General features: G+C 41.1%; 1 protein-coding gene and 2 pseudogenes across 1 annotated transcript in view; 1 reads left to right on the plus strand and 2 right to left on the minus strand.

Moving 5' to 3' along the window:
* Positions 1-22,009, minus strand: part of LOC138848192 (uncharacterized) — a 47,422-nt gene extending 25,413 nt beyond the window's left edge. The window contains exon 1 of the mRNA XM_070067764.2: positions 21,412-22,009. Coding sequence (XP_069923865.2) covers positions 21,412-21,438 — 27 coding nt within the window. The 5' untranslated portion in view covers positions 21,439-22,009. The remainder of the gene's footprint in view (positions 1-21,411) is intronic.
* Positions 4,868-6,739, plus strand: LOC138848189 (vacuolar protein sorting-associated protein VTA1 homolog; annotated as a pseudogene).
* LOC149120006 (apelin receptor early endogenous ligand pseudogene) lies at positions 10,162-10,326 on the minus strand (annotated as a pseudogene).
* Positions 22,010-24,595: the final 2,586 nt, after the last annotated feature.

The following is a 24,595-nucleotide window of genomic DNA, read 5'->3' on the forward strand; positions in this document are numbered from 1 at the left end:
TTTTTTTTTTTTTTTGACAAATAGAGTTATAGACAGTGAGAGAGACAGAGAGAAAGGTTTTTCTTCTGTTGGCTCACTCCCCAAATGGCTGCTATGGCCAGCAATGTGCTGATCTGAAGCCAGGAGCCAGGTGCTTCTTTCTCGTCTCTCATGTGGGTGCAGGGGCCCAAGCACTTGGGCCATCCTCCACTGCCCTCTTGGGCCACAGCAGAGAACTGGACTGGAAGAGGGGCAACCAGGACAAGAACCCAGTGTCCATATGGGATGCCACCACCACAGGTGGAGGATTAAACAAATAAGCCACGGCAACAACCCCTACATACACCTTCTGAGTAATGACCAGTATTTATAATTTCAAGCACTTAGAAACAGGAGCTCTAACACTTGATTTTACTGAATCAATAATGAAAAATATTGCCCCTAAGAAATAAAAAGAGTGAGGATCACAGAGTGAAACTAATTCAGGATTCTATAAGGACTAAAATTGAGGTCAAGCTTGAGCTACTTATCACTAATAGAAATGTCACTAATAGAAACAACCAGTGTTATCTGACCAAGTTTTACTAGATGAGAATGGTAACCCATATTTGTGCCAGTTTGTGTCCCAATCTCTTCACTCCTGATCCAGCTCCGTTATTAAACCTGGGAAAATAGCAGCAAAAGATGGCCCAAATGTGTGGACCTCTACCCACACCACAGTGCCAGCCCTAATAAATCTTCTTAAAAACCTAAAGAAGGAAAATGTAAAATGTATAAATTATAGTTGTATATAGGTATAAATTTCTGAAAAGTACATAATTTCATCCTTTTAGACATCTAAAATTTATTTGTAAATTATATAACTGAAAAAGATAAAGAGACATTGATTCTTATGTCTCTTCAGCATAAGACATCAACTTTTCCAGGTTCTAGATGCACTTATTCACAGAGTTTCATAGATATAATCAGTAATGTGGCTCAAACAACAGTCTTACCCAGGGGATCCCATTAAATTTAAACAAGTTACTCAATACCATTTTAGAAAAGTTCCAAGATATGTATCAGAAGAAAAAAATAATTTATTTGGTAAATCTCATTTTAACTATAGTATTACCTAAATTTCCAATAGTCAGATGTACTCAAAAAATCCCACAGGTGGGAGAGATGGCCTAACACAGCAATTATTAAAATAAAAATTTTAAGCTACAATTTAACTAGGGAAAATAATACTCCACAGGTCTCAAACTAAAATCATTAAGATGACATAATAAAATGAAACTCAATGTCTTCATGCATTAAAATTTATTACATTAGACTTAATTAACAAAAAGGTGATTATTACAGCTCTTTCCCACTTGGCAGCCCAATTGTTCCTGTTGGATCTGGGAAAAAGTAAATGGCATCTCATGGTAGATTACTAAAATCTTAATGCTATATGCCATAGATTCTGTCCACCATACTTTATATCTAATATTAACATATCTGATGCCTCTTAGTAGATAAATGACCTGTCTTAACTATTACAAAATTGGCAAATGTGTTTTTTCAAAGCTTTTCCAACAGCCTCTTAGTCTAGTTTGCCTTCACTTTGAAAAGACACTTCTTCTAGGGTATACATGAGCATCACATTGACTTTGCCATCAAACACAATTTTTGCAAAGAGTTTAACTACCCACCTTTTATCAGGAGCACAGAATATATCACATTGATTACTTCCTCCCTGAATGAGACTGTTTGACACACTTGTGAAGAACATACAATGTTAATACCTTTTAGTCCTTCCTGGGTTTTGGTGCAGTGCATGCCTCATTTAAGAAACTGTCATGGATGCTACAAATCAGCCCAGCTTTCCAATGAAAAGTGCTAAAATCAGTCAAATTAAATTCTGTAGGCACTATCATTAGTGCTCTCAGTGACTTCTTCACTGTGGAGCTCATATGCCTTCTAAATTCTTTGGATCATTACTTCTCAAGGGCTGTGATACAAGAAATAACCTCTCTTGGAACCTTGCTATGTGCCAGTAAAATTAAATTAGATGGCTATTAACTGTGCTATATTGGAAAAACAGTCACCTACACACCTTGAGCCTGTGATTCTCCAAACCTTCTTGTCTAGTAGGACTTTGGCCATGGATATATAACAGTAAAATGTGAGGATGGCACTAAGGCCTCCTTAATAAATGATGGACCCAAACTTGGCATACTCCATTTGGCAAAGGGGATGGCTTCCAATGTCTACTATGTCCTTATACTCCAAGGAGGATGTCACAGATATTGATGCTCCAAACTTATCCAGCTCCCTGCTAAAGTGTCTGGGAAAGCAGCAAAGGCTTGCCCAAATGCTTGGGCCCCTGAACCCATGTGATATCTGGAAGAAGCTCCTATCTCATGAGATCAGCCTGGTCTAGCCCCAGTCATTGCAGCCATTTTGGAGAACAAACCAGAAGGAAGATCAGTCTCTCCCTTTCTCACTCTAACACTGCCTTTCAAATACATAAATAGATCTTTTAAATGTAATCATTTCAATAGATTCTTCAGTGCTCAGTCTTGATTACTTTTACTATATTAAGGACATTTTCATTTCTTTTTTAAAGATTTGTTTATTTGAAAGGCAGAGAGGGGGACAGTGTGCTGCAGTATGCAAAGCTGCCATCCATTATACTGGCATTCTATATAGGTACTGGTTCAAGTCACACTTGTTCCACTTCTGATTTAGCTTCATGCTAATGGCCTGATAGAGTGGAAGATGGCCCAAGTACTTGGGCTCCTGCCACCTCCATGGGTGACTCAAAAGAAGCTCCTGGTTTCAACCTGGCCCTACACTGGCCATTGGAGACACCAGGGGTGTGAATCAGATGATGAAGATCTCTCTCTCTCTCTCTGTAACTATGACTTTCAAATAAAGAAGTAAATAACTTTTAAAATGATTTTAGAAAGGGCAGAGAAAGTGGGTGAAGAGAGAGAGGAAGAGAGGTCTTGCATATGTTGGTTCACTCTCTAAATGTCTGCAACAGCTGTGGCTGGACCAGGCTCTCAGGTCCCCTAATAAGTAGTAGCTCTTGCACTTAGGTGAAAGGAACTGAAGAATTTGAGCCACTACCCCATGCTTCCCAGAGATATTGAGCAGGAAACTAGTTTGGAAGTGAAACACTGAAAACTTGCATTAGCACTGCAATATAGAATGTGGGCATCACATGCAATGACCAACAAATTAGAAAACCTAGAAGAAATCAAGACACATGCTAGGTAAAAAAATTGAGCCATGAAGACATATAGAAAACCTGAACAAACCAAAAACCAAGACAGATATTGAATCAGTAACAAAAACCCTCCAAAGAAAAGCCCAAGACCAGAAAACTTCACTGCTAAATTCTACCAGACTTTTAAAAATAGAACTAATTCCAATTATTCTTAAGCTATTCAAAGCAATTGAAAGAGAAGAGTATTCCCAAACTCCTTCTATTTGGCCAGTGTCACCTTATTTTCTAAACCAGAAAATGATACAATAGATAAAGAGAATTAAAAAACAATATCTCTTGATAACTACAGATTCCAAAATTCTCAACAAAATACTAGCTAATAAAATCCAACAACAGATCATAAAGATAATTTACTTGGACCAAGTGTAATGTACCCATGGTATGCAGGGATAGTTCAACATATGCAAGTCAATAAATGTGATATGTGACACTAGCAAACTAAAGAATAAAAACCACATGATGATCAATAGATGAAGAGAAAGTATTTGATAAAAAAACAACCTTTCATTATAAAAACCTTAAGCAAGTTGGAATAGAAGGAACATTCCTTATCACAATCAAGGCAATATATGACATCTTCAACCAACATCATATTGAATGGGAAATCGTGGAAGCATTTCCACTAAGATCTGAAACCAAAATTGCTCTCCCACACTACTGTTGTTCAATACACTACTGACAGTTTTAGCCATGGCAATAATGCAAGAAAAAGAAATCAAAGGAAAACAAATTAGAAAGGAGAAAGTCCAATAATCTGTTTGCAGATGACATGATCCTAAATATTGGGAAACCAAAAGACTCCACCAAGATATTATTGAAACTCACAAGAAAGTTTGGTAAAGTTGTAAAATATGAAATCAACACACAAAAATCAATAACCATTATATACACAAAAATGCCATGGCTGAAAAATAACTTATCAGATCAGTGTCATTCTCGATAACCATGAAATTTTTTATTACCTTGGAATAAATTTAGTCAAGGGTGTGAAAGATCTCTATAAGAAAAATTGCAAAACATTAAAGAAAAAAAAAACACAGAAAAAGGAAAAATCTTCAATGTTCATAAATTGCAAGAACAAATATCATCAAAATTTCCATTCTACCAAAAGAAATTATTTTTAACTTTACTTTTACAATCATTTATTTATTTGAGAGGAAGTTATAGACAGAGAGACAGAGGGACAAAAAGTGATGCCTTCTAACTATTGGTTAATTCTCCAAATAGCTGTAATGGCTGGTGCTGGGCTGATCTGAACCCAGGAGCTAGGAGCTCCCTCCTCATCTCCTATGTGGATACAGGAGCCCAAGCACTTGGGCCATCTTCCACTGCCTTTCTAGGCCATGAGCAGAGAGCTGGATCAGAGGACCAGCTGGGACCCAAACTGGCATCCATATGAGATGCCAATGCCACAGACAGAGGCTCAAACTACTATCCCACAGTGCCAGCCCCTCAAAAGCAATTTACAGATTCAATGTGCTCTCAATCAAAATACCAACAGCATTCTGAAGGAAGATCTTTCTCTCTGTCTCTCTCTCACTGTCTAACTCTACCTGTCAAAATAAGAAAATAAAATTAAAAAATTTAAAAAATAAAAGACCATACAGCATCACCTGATGGTTCAGAAGCATGACAAGTAGGACCCTGTGGTGGCCTATTACTGAATAGTTGCTCAAGAATTGATCTGAGGGATGTTTGTTGTCAGCCATTGTTTGATCATTATGTATTTCACCAAGGGGGTCATTTATATGCCATGCAAACTAGAATGAAGATTGATAATAAAACTCCTGAGTGTCATAAATTTTTATCAAAATTAACAGGTCAGTTAGGAGCTTTTAATAAATAGTTGGGGGGTTGGCACTGTGGTGCAGCAGGTTAAAGCCCTGGCCTACAGTGCTGGCATCCCATATGTGCTCCAGTTCAAGTCCCAGCTTTTCCATTTCTGACTCAGCTCTCTGCTCTGTCCTGGGAAAGAAGCAGAAAGATTGCCCAAGTCCTTAGGCCCCTGCACACATGTGGAAGACCTGGAAGAATCTCCTGGCTCCTGGCTTCAGATCAGCACAGCTCTGGCCATTGCAGCCATTTGGGGAGTGAACTAGCAGTTCACAGAGGCCGATCCTCTTTCTGTCTCTCTTTCTGTAATTCTGCCATTATAAAAAATAAATAAATCATAACAACAACAACTGTTAGACCAGACTTGGATGGGACTCAGTTATCCCAATGAGAGACTTCAATGATGCAAAAGCAAAGAGGTTTATTGTTCTAGCTCAATCTAGGGTCAACTCCTCCAATCATGACAGAGGTCATTTCCTTTGTGGGGTTTATATAGGGTTTTCAGAGACATGCTATACATTATAGCACCATTCAGCAAATCATCTCATTCTGTGAGAATTTAAAGAACATCTCATAAAATTGATTAGTAAATCCAGTGGTGGGAATAGACCTAGTAAAGGTGGTTAGATGGCTTTGGGGTTGATGCTTTTTAAAATGATTGGCTAAAGTGTAGGGTCCAAGCTGCAAGGGTGTATGTTCCAAACTGCAGGGTTTTGGGATGTTATCAATCACCTTAATGGTCTAAAAAGACACCTGGATAGCAGGTATTTCCCTGCTATCTGCTGATTGGCTGTTGCTAGGGGAGTTTATCACAAGGGGAGTTTATTTTTCTTCTTTCAGGAGCTTTTGCCTTAGGGTTCAGGGCCTGGTCAGGCCTGAGTTACAAGATGGAGGCCTAGTCTAAAATAGCTGTGCCTTGATCCAGGCTCAGGTTCTTCACAACAACAACAAAAAGAAACAGTTGGGTGATAATGAAGCTATTACCTAAGGAGCAGTTGGTTCTGCCCATTTGGGGAATTATTCTTGGATAATGTTTATATATGCAGACAGTGAACATTGTGCTGGGCTATTTCACAAAAAAACATGGTCAAGTTCTTCTACGCTGTAAATTTTTTAATAGATGTCATAACCGTGTTCGACATAACACTGATGAAAATGTGAAACACACAAAGTATGCAAGGTGGAAGGTAACATATATCCATAATTGCCTAAAGAATGAGGAGACTCCTCAAGCAGGCCCTATTGCAATTGAGGAAGATACTGATGGTGAAGAAAATGAAGATGCTGTAGTAGCATCTCTGCCCATTCAACACACCTCAGCCATCATCATCTTCAGCAGTTGACCCAGGCAGCATGCCATCAGACAGCTATAGTTGAATACAGATTCCTCTGGGTGCACATGCCCCAGCCAACACACCAGCGAAAGTGCCTCATAGCATGGGTGTAACAAGGAATACCATCCAACCTACTCTATAGACTATTCCAGCCATTGATCCTGCACTTTTCAGTATGGTTTCCCAAGGCCATATCCACCTCACCCCTGAGGAGTTTGTGAGAGCTCAGAAATACTGCAAATATGCTGCCAGTGCTTTGCAATATGAAGATGTAAGCACTGCCATTCAGAATCTACAGAAAGACCTCAAGTTACTGATGACTGACAGAGAATGAAGCCTTTATACAACAGATCCATGTATCTTTGGCATAAAGAACTAACTCCATTACCCTATCTTCAGCCTATCAAGAGTACAGTTTCAAGAAAGACTTCAGTTGAGTTGAATATGATGATAAAATCTGTGTGTATCAGATTCCTTTTGAAGCATTCATCAGTAGCCTCAACCAGTTTTTATTGTCCATTTAATGGCTTTGATAATTTATGGGTACATAGGGCTGATGTTGGTAAGATTCTAAAAACACCTTTGAACCCTGCTTCAGCAAATGAAAACACAGAAAATATATATTGGAAATAAGCTTTATTAATTTACATACATGAAGAGAATTTTTTAAAAGCCATACTATTTGGACAAATAGATCATATTACTTTGCTGTAAAATTCTAAATCTAATAAAAGATTCCAGAATTGTCTAGATTAGAGATTATCTTTTTGTTTTCCTTAAGGCTTATAAAACAAATACAAATGTCCTAAAGTGCTAGATTAACCTGAAAAACTTATGTTCAAAACACAATTTTTATTCATTAGAGTTTAACATTGACAGAAGGGAAAGTCATTCAGTAAAGAGGTAGAAATGCTTTCAGACTTAATATTAATAATGTTGGTTTCCCAAATGCTTTTTCTTATACATTGAAGCTTAAGGCGAATTGGTATTTGCTGCATCAGCAGTCTGACTGCATGTCTTAGAGAATGAAAAATAGACACCTGTAGAGATGCCTGAAGAGTTGGTGCTTTTAAGTAAAGATTCTTCTCAGCTGCTGAGGAGTACGTTCCATCGAGTGCATAACTATGAATGATTCAGAAGACTTACAAGCCTTAAGGTTCTCAGTTGTTAAGTTTATGAATTTTGTTGGAAATTATGGACTTATGTGTCACCGAATTTGTTGTGTTAAAAAAATAAATACAAAGATTCTTTGTAAAAAAAACTTTTTTAAGTTTTTTTTAAGTTTTTTAAGTTTAAGGTTTGTATTGAACAAGATGTTTCTAAACTTCATAAAATGCTGTTATTTTAATACAAAACATACATAAGCATATGTTTTAAACATAAATAATTGATTATAAAAGCTTGTGTTTCTACTCAAATACACTTGTGAAAATAAATTACAATTTACCCACAAAATAATCTAGAATTTCCTACAGTATCTAACTTAAATAATGAAGTAAAACATCCTAAAACATCTTTTGTTTGTGTGAATTTAATTATAGTACCTTAAATTAGCATTCTCCATCCCAAAGGTTATTAAAAGTTTTGAAAGGGAGATAAACTCCATGGGGTTGGTAGATTTTCTGTTCTAAATTCTTCATGTACTTGGGGCTGGTGATGTGATGCAGAGATTAATCCTCTGCCTGTGGTGCTGACATCCTTTATGAGTGCCAGTTCTAGTCCCCGTTGCCCCTCTTCCAGTCCAGTTCTCTGCTATGGCCTGGAAAAGCAGTGGAAGATGGCCCAGGTGCTTGGGCCCCTGCACTGGCATGGGAGACCAGGAGAAAGCAGCTGGCTCCTGACTTTAGATCCGTGCAGCTCTGGCCATTGCAGTCATCTGGGGAGTGAACCAATGGAAGGAAGACCTTTCTGTCTCTCCCTCTCTCTCTGTAATTCTACCTCTCAAATAAATAAATAAAATCTTAAAAAATATATTCATTATATATTCATATTAATTACAACCTCTTATTTTAGAAAAAATGAGGGTTAATGGTTTATGACTTCTGCTAGTCTGTGATTGTTACAAAGTAAAACTTCTAGTCAAGGTATGAATTTGTAAATTCCTTATCGGCAATCACATTATTATAACAAAAATTGTAGTACTGAGTTAATAGTATTTAAATAAATGCAAATTAGGAGAATATTTAGCAACTTTAAAACACCTGGCTATCAAAATTATTCAGATGCAGACAAGATAAGACTCCTTGTGGGGTAACCACATGCTGAATATCTGTTTTTTTATTTACATGTCTCACTGTCACAGGCTGAACAGCAACAGAACACAGTATGAGAATGATGAGCACTCCTCTAATTCTAGAGACATATGTTCCCTGTCAGGACTTCATTGGCCTAACTCATCAAAAGCCTCAGGAATAAATGTTTCTGTTTTCAAGAGAATTGTGGGGCTGGCACCATGGCGCAGTAGGTTAATCTTCCACCTGTGGCACTGGCATCGCCTATGGGCACTGGTTCTAGTCCCAACTACTCCTCTTTCACTACAGCTCTCTGCTATGGCCTGGGAAAGCAGTAAAATATGGCCCAAGTGCTTGGGCCCCTGTACCCATGGGCAACTAGGAAGAGGCACTGGCTCCTGGCTTTGGATCAAGCAGCTCCAGCTGTTGTGGCCATTTGGGGAGTGAACCAGTGGATGGAAGACCTTTCTCTCTGTCTCTACCTCTCACTGTCTGTAACTCTGCCTCTCAAAGAAATAAATAAAATCTTTCAAAAAGTCTGTTAAAGTGAATTACAACCACCATTGTATGTTTTCTTTCACAACTTCAAGTGGACATAGCTCACAAAATAAAATAAATCATAGGCTGATGCCATGGCTCACTTGGCTAATCCTCTGCCTGTGGCACCAGCACCCTGGATTCTAGTCCCAGTTGGGGCGCTGGGTACTAGTCTTGTTTGCTCCTCTTCCAATCCAGCTCTCTGCTGGGCCCAGGAGGGCACTGGAGGATGGCCCAAGTGCTTGGGTCTCTGCACCTGCATGGGATACCTGGAAGAAGTACTCGGCTCCGGGCTTCAGATTGGCAGAGCACTGGCTGTAGTGGCCATTAGGGGAGTGAACCAATGGAAGGAAGACCTTTCTCTCTGTCTCTCTCTCACTGTCTATAACTCTACCAGTCAAATATAAATAAACAAATAAATAATCATAGTTTCATAAATACTAAAGCTTAGACAATTGGTACCAATGAATAGCTTCTTTCATAGTCTCTCTTTATAAATAATTAATAAGCCAGTTATTTTCTTCCTACTCTGCAGAGCCAGTCAATGCAATTGATTTCAAATTTATAATTTTCAAATCACCCAGAAATGCACAATGTTTATGCTTTTGCAGCTTTATAAGAGCATAAAATAATAGCAATTTTTAATTCTTGCACTTTTTAACATTAGAGAGTTCTAAGACATTAAATGGCATTTTTTTCTAACCCATGTAAGACTAACAATGTGCAGAAAAACATGAGGATTTTTGTTATGCAGATAAATAATTGTGCTTTGCCTAGAATCATGCTTCAACTGTGGTTATTTTTCCTCTCCACTGAAGCCAGGAAGAAGAGAGTCATGTGAAATTAATAAAATGCCCCTGGTGTTCTTAAATGATTACTTTTTGGACAGGAACTTCCAAGAAACAACACCACAGTCATAGTGAGCTTTTTTCTGTGGTTGGAATCTTCTCTTTGCTTCCAGGAGACTAAGGGAAGCCACCTGGAGATCTCAGGGGAAGGTCACGTGGGAATGGAGAGGCATGCATCTCCTCTGGAAGCAGTTGTGTCTGTGAAATTTTTTGCTCTTGGCAAATTTGACAGGTCTCTATCCATTGATAAAGAAGAGACTCATCATAAAAATTAGAAATGCAGAAAAAATTCATTGAAATCTCATTTTTTTCTGCCACAGGCAAGTGGAACAACATCTCTCACAGTAAAACAGACTGTAAAGAGTCTATCCAATATCTCTGGCTCTCCTCACATTCTAAGGACAGACCTCGGAGAACTTCCAGCTGCCTCTTCCAGAAAGGTAAATCAATAAATAAATTGTTAATAAAAAGAAAAAGGAGGTAACTTTTTTTCCGTATTTCTGGATAGGATTCCTGTCTTTGAATCAATATCTCATGATTTTTATTCATTTTTCCTTTTTTGGAATTGGGGTAGGAGTAGGCAAAAACATGCATGAAAGAAGGGGGAAAAAGCTTAAAGTACTAGATTGTAAAGTAGGAACAAATGGACAGGAAGACTAGAGGTGAAGGGGTAAAGACTAGGTTAGGGAAAAAAGCCAGCTTATTAAATCCTTAAAAAGAGAAAGGAAGAAAGGAGTAGGAAATAGAGAAGTATGGTTATGTTATTCTGGAATTACAATCTTATGCAATCTTTTCTCTTTGTATTAATACAAATAAAAATGTTTAACAACTGAAAGTTCATTCCTTTATTGCATCATTACTGCCTCATTCCAACACTCTATAAAAGCAGAAACCAAAGGCAGGCATGGGTTGCAGGGTGGAAGTGACAGTGCTAGCTCTATTTCTCTAATGTCAACCTCTGCACCCCAACTTCTGATCCAGCAAAGTTCTATACAGTACCCAGAATCAGCTTCATAAAATAAACCACTTAGGGCTAAAGCTCAGAAAAAATCAATGTCCCCATTATTCTTTGCCTATGAAGTACTCATAAAAATTAGCATGCTGCTAAAGAAAATGAGATTGTTGCCAAGCTATGTATAAAGAACACAGGGCTGCAAAATCAGGAGGCAGTTTGGTGTTTTATGAGCACCCAAAGTGAACTTCAGATGAAGAAGGGGATGCATTACAGAATGGGAGCTGAGTAGGCAGCCCAGCCAGTAGTGACCACCAAGCCTTTAACCTGAGATTTGTGAGTATTTGTTAAGTGTACAAATGAGTTCTACCTCTAACAACAGTAATTACTTTTTCCTTAGGACACAAGGCAAAACACACTTTTTCCAATTTTTATCTGTTTTTCATTTTATTTGAAAGGCAGGGGAAGATGGAGAGGGAGAGAGATTTCTTCCATTTTTGGTACACACTCAAATGGTCACAACAGCAGGCAATGTTCAGCCTGAAGCCAGGATCCCAGGACTACATGCAGGCCTGGGTGAGTTCAGTTGATTCTGAGGACACACAGTCTTCAGTGACACCTGTCTTTATAAAGACACATCTCAATACAAAATAAAACTCCCTACTCAGGACTTTTGAGATCCAAGAGAAAACTCAAATATTTTGCAAATGAGTGCAAAGCAGAAATCTGGAGACTTCTGTGAGCCAACAAGTTCCCTGCCTATCTGAGAATCAGCCTAGTCACCAGGGAGATCAAGGGAAGAGGACCAAGCAAAGCCACTTGGGACCTGTGTCCAGAGTCTCATCTCTTGAGTGAGCATAAAGGCAGCCCAGTCATTGGGCACTGGCAGTTTTGGACCACCTTAATCTGGAAGAGGGTACACAATCTAGTCAACTCCAATTTGGGCTGAGTTATCAGACTGGCAGTCTGGCCAAAGATTGTCACCCATTAAGGAATCTGGACACAGGAATGGCCAAAAAAGAATCATAAGGAGATGTGCACAATAGGAGTCAGAGTACTAAGTGGGTAATAAATGCACAGATCCTAGACCAAGGCAATAGGCAATGCCAACCTTCTCTTTTGTTGCAAAGTTTTCTTATTTTATCTAAAGGCCTTGAGAAACAGATCTGTAGACATCTCATGTGTAAGACAAACATGCATCATTCATAATTGGCCTATAAATATTAGCATTCTTGCCCTGATCAATCAGCCTCAGGAACTAGCTCAGGGAGGGGCAAGTAAAGAGAATCACTTCAGTCTCATTTCTAGGGAAGTACACTTCCTCCATGAACTGCTTCTTACAAAATATTTCTCCAATTTTCCAGGAGAAATACATCAACTCTGAAGAGGCTACTTTTTTTTTCCATAGAGCCCAATACCTCTCTTGGGAATCACCTGTGATGCCAGGTAGGTGGATAACAAAGCCATTGGAATCATCTACTAGAAGACAAGATACTTTACCCAAATCACTATAATTCACCCTACAGAAAAATGCAAACAGAACCACAAAGAACTCCAGTCGATCAATCCCCTGGTTTAAGCAAAGGGCATATTTGCATTACTCCAGATATGCAGGCCTCTCTTTCTGTTGTACTCTCATGTGGACTATCTGCATAGGGATACAGAGTGAGGGGGAGGCTGCAGCAGTAAAAATGGTCAATGTTTCAAATATAAAACTGATTTTTAATTATCTCAAATTCAGTCATAAAAATTCTGCTCTAAGCAAGACACACATAAAGTCAAGCTCATCCTTTTCTCAACAAAAATTTAATTATAACTGCATATTTAAGAGTGTACTATTGCATTTAATTCCAGTACCTCTCTACATCTTATTTTTTTAAGATTTTATTTATTTGAGGGGTCAAATTATAGACAGTGAGAGGAAGAGACAGAGATAAAGGTCTTCTGTCTGCTGGTTCACTCCCCAAATGGCTATAACAGATGAAGCTGCACTGATCTGAAGCCAGGAGCTTGGAGTTTCTTCTCTGTTCGTCCTTGGGTACAGGGGCCTAAGCACTTGAGCCATCTTCTACTACTTTCCCATGTGATAGCAGAGAGCTGGATCAGAAGAGGAGCATCTGGGACTAGAACAGTGCCCATATAGGATGCCAGTGCTACAGGCAGAGGATTAAACTACAAAGCCACAGTACCACCCCTCTACATCTTACAAGCACATCTTATCTGTAAGAAGAAAACTGAAAAGTGAGTCAAGTATATCACAAATTATGTTAGAAATTATCTCTAAAAAAAAAAAAAAAGGAAAACCCTATAATAGAAACCTGCACAAATGACCTGTGTCCTATTACTTTATCCTTTGGAATACTTTTCAAGATTTCTTCCGGCCTTCCTCACTCCTTGCAGCTCTCTCCCTTTGGAAGCAGTCTTGTAGACTGTCAATCATTATTTCAAAATGTTTTGTAGGGAGGGCCTGAATGGCCTTCTAACATCCCTTAAATACATATTTCCATAAAACAGATGATAGAGGGGCTGGTACTGTGTCCCAGCAGGGAAAGCTGCTGCCTGCACTGCTGGCATCCCATGTGGGCACTGCTTTGAGTCTCAGCTGCTCCATTTCTGATCCAGCTCTCTTCTGAGGTCTGGGGAAGCAGTAGAAGATGGCCCAAGTCCTTGGGCCCTTGCACCCATGTGGGATAACTGGAAGAGGCTCCCGGCTCTTGGCTTCAGTTCAGGGTAGCTCCAGCCATTGCAGCCATCTGGGAGTAAACAAGAAGATGGAAGGCCTTTCTCCCTCTCTCTCTCTCTCAAATAATAATAATAATAATAATAATAATAATAATAATAAACAGACAGTAGAGCATAGTGGGAAAGCTGTTGCCTGTGATCCTGGTATTCCATGTTGTGCATGAGTTCATGTCCCAGCTGCTCTACTTCTGATCCAGCTCTCTCATGTGCCTAGGAAAGCTACAAAGTTTGGTGCCTATGCTCCTACTCCCACATGGGAAATGTGGAAGATGATACTTGCTCCTGACTTTAATCCAGATTCAACCCCAGGTGCTGCCGCCATTAGGGGTGTGAAACAGTGGATAAATGATTTACATTTCTCTCTCTCTCTTTGTAACTCTTTCAGATAAATAAATATCTTTAATTTAAAAAAATTAACAAATGGCCCTGAATATGTAACAAGAGCCAAGAAAGTTGCTGCTGACTTTATGTAGTGCCTTCTCAATCCATTCTATAAGAAAATATATATATTTCTTTTGCTATCCAAGCACACAAATCCAAAAGAAATAATACTACCCAGTACAACTCTGTTTAAGGCTGCTCCTGCACTGAAGAAAAGTAAAGAAGCAAGGGGCCCAAACCCTGTGTGGCAGGGTGACAGTCCCCTCCTCACTCTGCATCTGAGTTTCTGGTTAGAGATGGAGACAAAGGCAAGTCCAGATACTGCAGTGGTCCACAAACAGCCTCAATCACAGACATGCCTTGTATGTGTACAACAGAAGGAGAGCACAGAGCACTATGTAAGGGAGGAATACAATGAACAAAAAGGAAAGGATGTGAATGGACATAGCCAAGAATTTCCCCACTCTGCTGATCATGATCTCAAGGATGTCCAGGCCAGAATTCCATTTCACTTTGGAAAGCCCACTCCTTGAAGTTTTCTCCTCCTAGGTGTATTCTTCTGTGAGGAATCTGTCCTCCTGTGAGAGAGGGCACCACCACAAATTGAAAACCAGTCAAAAAGCAGAGTGATGGCTTTAATTCTCAGAGGTGAATGGACAACCACATCTATGAATTCTGCATTAAAAAATAAGCTTCCTTCTGCTCTAGGAATCTGATGTAGGTTTGGGCTAAAATGAGAAACACAGAGACCAGCTGGGTCTGTTAGGTGAGAAGAAAGGAAGCTTGATTTCCAGTTGTTACTTTGTAGCATGTTAGTTTTGAGAGGATTTCATTTTCCACTTCTGCTTGAAGAAATGGAAAGGTAGAATCAGTGCCAGCCTAACACACAGCAGCTTTAGCCACTGATGACATCACAGCTTGCTCCCCAAAAGTGACAGTCAAAATAAACTCAACAAATGAGAACCAAAATAAAACAGAAGAGTCTACCATAATACCAACATTTGTTCAGCAGATATTACCCAGATCTTGACACACAAGTCACCAGGATAAAGGGTGGGTCTGGCTTTGTGGCACAGTAGATTAAACCACCACCAAATAAAATGCTGGGATCCAATATGTGTGTCCATCCTTTAAAAAAGATTTATTTATTTGAAAGTCAGAGTTTTGGGGGCCAGTGCTGTGGCACAGCTGGTTGAGGCCCTGGCCTACATCCCATATGGTTACCAGTTTGGGTCTTGGCTGCTCCACTCCAATCCAGCTGCCTGCTAATGTGCTTGGGAAAGTGGCACAGTATGGCCCAAGTCCTTGGTCCCCTATATCCATGTGGGAGATCCAGAAGCTAATAGCTCCTGGTTTCAGATCAGCTCAGATCTGGTCACTGTGGCCATTTGGGGAGTGAACCAGCAGACTGAAGACCTCTCTATCTGTCTCTATCTCTATCAGTAACTCTGTCAAATAAATAAAATACATCTTAAAAAAAAGTCAGAGTTATGGAGAGGAGGGAGAGTCAGATGGGATGGCATTGTGGACTAGCAGGTAAAGCTGCTGCCTGCAGTGCTGGCATCTGGTATAGGCACCAGTTCATGTCCTGGCTACTCCACTTCTGATCCAGCTCTCTTCTAATGGCCCTGGAAAAGTAGAAGATGGTCCAATACCTGGGTCCTTGACACCCAAGTGGGAGACCTGAATGAAGCTCTTGGTGCCTGGCTTGGGCCTGGCCCAGTTCTAGTCATTGCATCCATCTAGGAAGTAGACCAGCAGATGGAAAATCTCTTTCTCATTCCCTCCCTTTCTCTATCTCTGCCTTGCAAATAAATAAATAAATGCTAAAAAAGAGAGATCTCCCATCTGAAATGGCTGCAATGGCCAGGGCTGAAGCACACAGAAACCAGGAGCCAGGCACTTCATCTGGGTCTCACACACGGGTTACAATGGCCCAAACACTTGAGTCATCCTCTGATGCTTTTCTCAGGCCATCAGCAGGGAGCTAGGTTAGAAGTGGAGCAACTGGGAAATGAACTACTGGTCATCTGGGAAGCTGGCATTGCAGATGGTGGCTTTCCCCATTGTGCCACAATGCCAGCCCCATGAGTGCCAGTTTGAGTCATAGCTGTTCCACTTCTGATCCAGCTCCCTGCTAACTCAACTGGGGAAGCAGAAACAGATGGCACAAGAACTTGGGTCCTTGCACCAACATGGGACACTGGGTTGAACTTCCAGGCTGGGCCAGCATTATTCATTGCAGTCTCCTGAGTGAACCAGCAGATGCACGATCCCCTTCCTTCTGTCTCTGCCTCTTTCTGTGTAACTCTGCTTTAAAATAAAAATTTTAAATCTTAATAAAGTAAAGAGAAAAGGTGAGAGAGTAGCCACAGTAAAGTAACAGAGCAAAGCTACAGTTGTGCTGTCCCTCAGCAGCCTTCTGCCTTAAGTGGGAAGTCTCTGGCTTACAGACACTGACATAAAAGACACATTCACAACATATTTCAAAACAAAAGATGAGAGGTTTACAAGGCATATTGACTTTATGATTACTTTCATTCAGTAGGTACACTGGTTTTAGGTATATGCCTTTTGTGCAGCCAAGTTAACCCAGGGTCTAATTCAAAGAGATGTACTGAGGGAGATGTGCTGCCAGCGGAGAGAGCTGCAATGTCCCACTGCTCCTGTAACATCATAAAGAGAAGGAAAAGGGCTACTCATGTCCATGGTTATAAGGAGGACAGAAGCACAAACATTTCAGAAGGGGGTAGCAAATTTCAAATATAGTTATTTTAAGAAAATAAAATGAAGTAAATTTCAGAATATAATGTGGGGTAGAAAAACACCATCAGTTCATCAATTCTCACAGGGATCCAGGAAAACTGCCCTGCCTACCCATAGACCAAATGTTTCAAAACACATTTTCTGGTTAAATTCAGAAGATTACAGGAATCAGCATTCTGGGTGTTCAAATGCCAAATTAAGTTTTAGTTTCCACTATGGGCAGATGTAGCCCAATCACTCAGAACATGAGAAAAACTTTTCCATAAGAAGGAACATGAAATATTCAGTCATACAGAATAACTGTGATTAGTGCACAAAGTGAACCCCAGGATAAGCACCCAGAAAACCTGTTAGGTCTTGGGGCCAGCTCCATGGTGTAGCATGTAAAAATTTATTTATTTATTTAAAAGGCAGAGTTACAGAGAGGCAGAGGCACAGAGAGAAGACTTCCATGCATTGATTCACTCTGAAAATGGCTGCAATAGCCAGAGCTGGATTTATCTGAAGCCAGGAGCCAGAAGCTTCTGTCAGGTCTCCCATGTGGGTGCAGAACCCAAGAACTTGGGCCATCTTTCACTGCTTTCCCAGGCCATGGCAGGAAGCTGGATCTCAAACAAGCACACATATGTGATGGCAGCACTGTAGGTGGCAGCCTCACCTGCCATGCCACAGTGCCAGTCCTCAAAATAAGCCTATTTTAAATGAGGGATGGGAGAGAGTTTGTTGATCCAAAGCAAGGATAACATAACATAACTACTACACTGAAACAGCTCCTGGCTCCTGGCTTTGGATAAGCACAGCTCCAACCACTGTAGCCAACTGGGGAGTGAACCAGCAGATGGAAGACTTTTCTCTCTCTGCCTCTCCTCTCTGTAACTCTGACTTTCAAGTAAAATCTTTAAAAAAGATAACTACTAGTACTCATTAACTTCAAAAATATAGAAATTTAATGAAACTCAAAATATAACCAAAATCATCATCTACTACACATTATAATCTTTGAGAGTCATATTAGAAAAAAATTGACCCCTCCCCCATTGAAAAAATGCACATGGGACTGGTATGGTAAGTTAAACAGACCCTGGCAGTGCCAGCACCCCACATGGGCACTGGTTCAAGACCTGGCTGCTCCATTTCCAATATAGCTCCCTACTAATTCACCTGGGAAAGCAGAGGATGATGGTCCAAGTGTTTGGGCCCCTGAAATCAAGTGTGAGAACCAGAAGAAGCTCCTAGCTCCTGGGTTTACCTGGCCCAGCCCAAGTCATTGTGGCCACTGAGGAGTGAACCAATGGATGGAAGACCTCTCTTTCAATCTCTCTGTAAATCTGCCTTTCAAGTAAATAAAATGAATCTAAAAGAAAATACACTGTATACAATGTAGTATTTTGGTTATTCCCTCATACAAAGAAAGCTCAGATAAACAGTAGATGAATCCTCCTGGCTTGATGCAATTCAGAAGGAGGATTGCTTCTGCCACCCTGTGGTAGACATCAATGAAAGTTATTAATGGGAAGATAAATGGGCCGGTGCCTTGGCTCACTAGGCTAATCTTCTGCCTGTGGTGCCGGTACTCCAGGTTCTAGTCCCAGTTGGGGCACTGGATTCTGTCCTGGTTGCCCCTCTTCCAGTCCAGCTCTCTGCTGTGGCCCAGGAAGGCAATGGAGGATGGCCCAAGTGCTTGGGCCCTGCACCCACATGGGAGACCAGGAGGAAGCACCTGGCTCCTGGCTTTGAATCAGTGCAGCGTGCTGGCTGTAGCGGCCATTTGGGGGGTAAACCAATGGAAGGAAGACCTTTCTGTCTGTCTCTCTCTCTCTCACTGTCTAACTCTGCCTGTCAGAAAAAAAAAAATGGGAAAATGAATGGACACCATAAGACTGCTTCCGCATATGGCACCTTTCCTTAAAGACATCACTGCTGCATTACCAGATTATGTCTCTTGTATGAAATATGTCTCTCCTAAAAATTTTAAAGAACTTGCCAGAAACTTATTGCAGAGCAGGGAATGATGTGCCAAGGACAGTGAGTTAGCCTGAGTAGTCCAGGAATCCTGTTCTTGGCTGTTTTCAAGTTTGTATTAATGTACACACAACATAGTTGCTGAGAAAGTGTCTTACAGTTGTTTCCTGGGTGTGAAGCAGCTCTTTTCAGCAGAAACACATAACTGCTTGTCCACTCGAAAGCACTGTGATAGGGAGTACATGCGAGAAAAGGTCAAAAACACACTGGGTTTCAGAGGAAGAATGCTGTCACCCTAGCAACCTCTATCCAGGAGTCACTTTCTATTTTTACTTCCTAGGTAACCTTACTATGCTAAATGACTTTCACAGATTAGTAATCTGGTGACAGCAGGACTCTAACAGAATCTATAATCAGTCAATCAAGTGATAACTTCATTATACTGAAAGTTAGTCTATAGCAAGAGTTTTTAGGACCACATCTCTCTTTTTTTAAAAGATGTTTTATTTATTTATTTGAGAGGTAGAAATACAGATAATGAGGCAGACAGAAAGGTCTTCCATCTGCTGGTTCATTCCCCAGTTGGCCAAAATGGCCAGAAGAACTGCACTGATCTAAAGCCAGGAGCCAGGAGCTTCTTCTGGGTCTCCCACATGGAGACCTCCCATGTGCCTTCCCAGGCCATAGCAGAGAGATGGATCAGAGGAGGAGCAGCTGGGACTCAAACGGGTGCCCATATGGGATGCTGGCACCACAGGCAGAGGATTAACCTACTGAGAGCCAGAGTGCCAGCCCAAAGCCACATCTTTTACCGTGCTGTGTGGGCATCTCTGTAGGGGGGAGAGGGGCATATTTTCTCTTTTCTTCCTTACTCCTCTTCACATCAACACCTTGTACAAAGGCTTCCACAGAGCAGTCATTTTGAAAATCTACCACTAATATCTTCCCATGTTGAAAATGTCCTGGGGTTAAACACAGAACCAAGAATAAGAAAAGTAACTTGAAGCTGGTGTTGTGGCTGAGTGGGTAAAATCATATGGGTGCCGGTTCAAGACCTGGCTGCTCCACTTCAGAACCAGCTCTCTGCTATGGCCGGGGAAAGCAGTGGAAAATGGCCCAAGTGCTTGGTCCCCTGCATCTGTGTGGGAGACCTGGAAGAAGGTCCTGGCTTCTGGCTTCAAATCCAATGTTCTGGGCATTGTGACCATCTGGGGAGTGAACCAGCAGATGGGAGCTCTCTCTCTCTGTGTGTGTGTGTGTGTGTGTGTGTGTGTCTTTGCCTCTCTGTAACTCTGCCTTTCAAGTAAATAAATAAATAATTTTTTTTTTAAAAGTAATGGGCCAGCGCCATGGCCCACTTGGTTAATCCTCTGCCTGCAGCACCAGCATCCCATATGCGCACTGGATTCTGTCTTGGTTGCTCCTCTTCCAGTCCAGCTCTCTGCTGTGGCCCAGGAAGGCAATGGAGGATGGCCCAAAGCCTTGAGCCCTTTCACCCACAAGGGAGACCAGGAGGAAGCACCTGGCTCCTGGCTTTGCATCCACACAGCACTCCAGCCATAGTGGCCATCTGGGGGGTGAACCAATGGAAGGAAGACCTTTCTGTCTGTCTCTCTGTCTCACTATCTAACTGTGCCAAATTAAAAAAAAAAGTAACTGGCCCTCTTAATTAAAACCATATGGACTGTAAGATAATCAGCTTGGTGGAGCATTGAGTGACTGTAAAGAACTAGACAAGAAAAACTGATACTTTTCTGTATTTATGTTTTCGTTGCTCTCCACTATGAAAATGCAGATTGAAGTAGCTCATTATTAACTCACACGGTAGACTTGCATTAATTTCAGTTCACTTCTCACTTTGCAAAGGGATTAGCAGCAGGTAATAAAAGTTGACATCCCTAATTACATGAGAAGAAAGAAGGGTTGAAGACAGAAATCGAAAAGCAGGAAAATAAATCAGGTAGGTTTCCATGGCCTCAAGCTCCAGATTGAAAAAGAGTCTGTTAATTAAACACGGAGGAGCGATCAATCCACAAAGCTACTGCACAAGCTTCACGTGCTGCTGGGAAAGTCAGCCGAACACACAGCGCCCCAGCTGAAAATGTGTCCGCGGGGTCCAGCATGGGGGCCAGGAGCCAGAGCCTACTCTGATCTTCCATCTCCACCTCTCTACTGCCTCAGGCTCTGGCTCAGGGCCACCGAGCCCCGCCCAGCTGGAACTACCAGGGGATATAGCCGGAGGCCAGCCACAAGGCATTCTCTGACCCACCCAAGTGAGAACTGGGCTTATTTAAATCTAGGGAATGGGACTCCTTCCTTCAGTGTGCTCTCAACTGCCCTGCTGGTGCTGTTCCTCGTCCAGTGTACTTTAAGGAGAATTTGAGCGAGGCAGCCCGTGGGACTGGCCGTGCATCGGGAGACTGGGAAGTGGTGGTGGGAGACACAACACCTGGGCCCCAGACTTGACTCGGCCGGAGAAGCTCCCAGCATCACTGAGAAGCAAGTGATTGAGGTCTGGGAGCCGCCACCCGCCATCGCACCCACCCCTCTCCCACACACACATCTGTGCCCCTCCTGTTCTCCATACTTGCTGTGGAAAATCTCGGGAGCACATCCCCTTCCTTCAGGACACACGGGGAGCAAAGCGGAGAGTGTGGGACAGAAGTCGCTGGAACTTGGGGCCCACGGTGGCAGATGCAGAGGCACAGAAGCAGCGGGCGGCAGGTCCGGGGTGTGTGCTCCCGAACCGCCTGCAATTGCACTCGCAGAGCAAGACTCCCCAGTGAATGTGGGAGAAGGAGCAGCACGGCCTCTCAGGGACCTCTCTGATCAGTAAAAGAACTTCTGTTCCCAGCCCCGAGCCACAGGGAAAGGCACGCATGCGCACGTTCTCCCACATGCACACGTACTGGCGTTCAGAGAGGAAAATGTTAGAGCACCGGGTGACTCTGGGAAATGGAGTCCAGGCCAGGGCATTCCTGGATAGACTTACTGGCCCTCTCCTAGGGCTTCAGTGCGGGGTGGGTGGAGACAGGCTGGGAACCAGAGAGCGTTTGCTTTTGTTTACATCCCTCCTTCCCTTCCTTCCCACCCCAGATCTCAAGGGTCAGCTGCTGTTCTTCCTTTCTTGAACAAAATCTTAAGAAGTGACAGCCACTGCTGCTGAGTCCCAAATCCCAGTTCCCTCACACACGCTGTTTCCCTCAGGAAAATCCCCTGCTGCTTTATTCCTGGACAGCTTCTCTCAAGTAACGAATGACAAGGATTTCAATGTAACTCTTAGCACAGGTGTACACGGCATAGTTTAACATCTAGATTTGAGAATACAATTTTTATTTGTGTCTTTTATTTGTGGTTCTTTTCAAAGTATTTTACACCACCCTATAATTCACCAAGTACAAAAAACAAACAAACAAAAAAGAGAACTGGATACAGGACTAACATTGCCAAGTATCTTCTAGGGGCCAGACTAACAGAGTAAATGCCTTACATTGTATCAATTATACCTTGGGTTAATTCTGGAGACAGTAGTCTCAATTTACAAAGAGAAATCTGAGGTGGAAAGAGATTAGAATTGAATTTGCCCATGGAAGTATGGTAAAAAAGTCTAGGTTAAAGGCCAACCAAAGTGAAATATTGGTTTAAGAAATCTTTCAGGACCAGCACTGTGGCATAGTGGACTAAGCCTCTTCCTTCAGCACCGAAATTCTATATGGGGGCTGGTTCAAGTCCCTGCTACTCCACTTCCAATCCATCTTTCTGGTCTAGCCTGGGAAAGCAGTAGGAGATGGCCCAATTGCCTGGGACCCTGTATCCACATCGGAGACCCAGAATTTCCTGGCTCCTGGCTTTGGATCAGCTTAACTATGGCTATTGCAGCCATTTGGGGAGTGAACCAGTGCATGGAAGACTTCTCTCTCTCTCTGCCTCTGCCTCTCTGTAACTCTGCCTTTCCAATAAAAAAATAAATCTTCTTTTAAAAAAGAAATATTTCTTTTATCTTGGGGCTCAGTTTCTAAAACCCCAGATTTCTCATCTCTAAAATAAAAAGTGAAGGAGAGGAAGAGTATCTACAATCCTAATCTTCATTGTAGAGAAACACATAGGATTATAATTTATCGAAAAAAGAAAGGAGATTCAAAGTTGCTATTGCTGTATGGTTATTTTTCTCCTGTTTAATATCAAGATAGAATATAAATAGTATGCATTCTTAGGTATATGTGTGGTGTTTGATTTTTAAGATTTTAAGTAGAAATGTAAATGGAAGCAGGATGACATGGAGTTCTGTTTGTGATTACTTCTGTCAACTATAATTCATGGGATTTGAATTACTGGATTAGAAATGCTTTAATGTATCCATTCATTTCACACTAATGTTTATTATGTCAGGTAATATTCTTTGTGTAGACTGCTTTTTCTTGCCAGATTGAAAATTCAGGAGGGCAAGAAACATGTTTGCTTTGACATTGAAACTCAGCATCTTGATAGAGTCATTCTTTTATTTGAATGAATAAATGAGGATATAAAAATTAAACAAATACAATTTCTGGTCCCCAATAACTACCTAGTTGAAGAGATAATGAAATATATATCTATTTGATAACACACACAATTAGATGAATATATAATTTGTTGTTCAGAGATAACTTTGATAATAAAAGAGATATATTAATAATGACACAGGGCTGAAATGTATAAACAGAAACCATCCAAGGCCAAGCAGGTTAAATGTTCACCCTAGCTTTGTAAGGCTTTCCATTCACTATTTAGTAAGCATTTACTGAGCATTCTTTTGTGTGGTGTGTTGAAAGAACTACCAGCCACATGATTTTCCTAGATATTGGAATAAGAGAACCTGAGCAATCAGAAAACGGTTGGGATGAACTAAGAGGCTTTACACAATGGTAAGAAAAACAAAAAGCAGAGAGGTCAATTAAAAAGTATATCAAAGGTAATTTAGTAGGACCTGAACCAAGGTATGGTGGTAGTGGGAATGAAGAAGAGGCAACAGATTACAGGGAGATCTAAAAGGCAGAAACAACAGGATTTCAGTGGTAGAAGAAGGCAGGAGGGAACTCATGTGTAAATCTTCATTTGGGTTTTATTATTTAATGGACAAGGTGTTCTCAGTACATTAATGTTCATCAGTAATAAAAGGCTACCTCCAACTGACTTATAAACTTCCCCTAAATCCAAGACACAATCTCATGGGTAGCTACTATCTATAAGCCTTATGTTGATCATCAAGCCAAATATTTTTAACTGCTACAATCTACAATGGTCCTCATTATGATGCAGTTACTTAGAAACTAGAAGACATAATCCATGTCTATAAGAGAGGTCTAAATAAAAAAATAAAATTCAGGGGCTGGTGCTGTGGCACAGCAGGTTAACACCCAGGCCTGAAGTGCAGCATCCCATATGGGGGAACGTGGATGCTGCTCCACGTTCAATCCAGCTCTCTGCTGTGGCCTGGGAAAGCAGTAGAGGATACTTGGTCCGCTGCACCCTCACGGGAGACCCAGAGGAAGCTCCTGGCTGCTGGCTTCAAATCAGCACACCACTGGCCATTGTGGACAATTGGGGAGTGAACAATCAGATGGAAGACCTCTCCCTATCACTCTCTCTCTGCCTCCCCTCTCTCTGTGTAACTCTGATTTTCAAATAAATAAATGAATGAATGAATAAATATTTTTAAAAAGAGTAGTAATGGTCAATATTTATAAACAAGGTTAAGTTAAAAAACCCACAAAATCATATAATTCAAGCTA

The sequence above is a fragment of the Oryctolagus cuniculus genome, chromosome 20, assembly GCF_051225735.1.
Source record: "Oryctolagus cuniculus isolate XC-2025 breed Fujian yellow rabbit chromosome 20, ASM5122573v1, whole genome shotgun sequence".
In the NCBI taxonomy this organism is placed as follows: Eukaryota; Metazoa; Chordata; class Mammalia; order Lagomorpha; family Leporidae; genus Oryctolagus; species Oryctolagus cuniculus.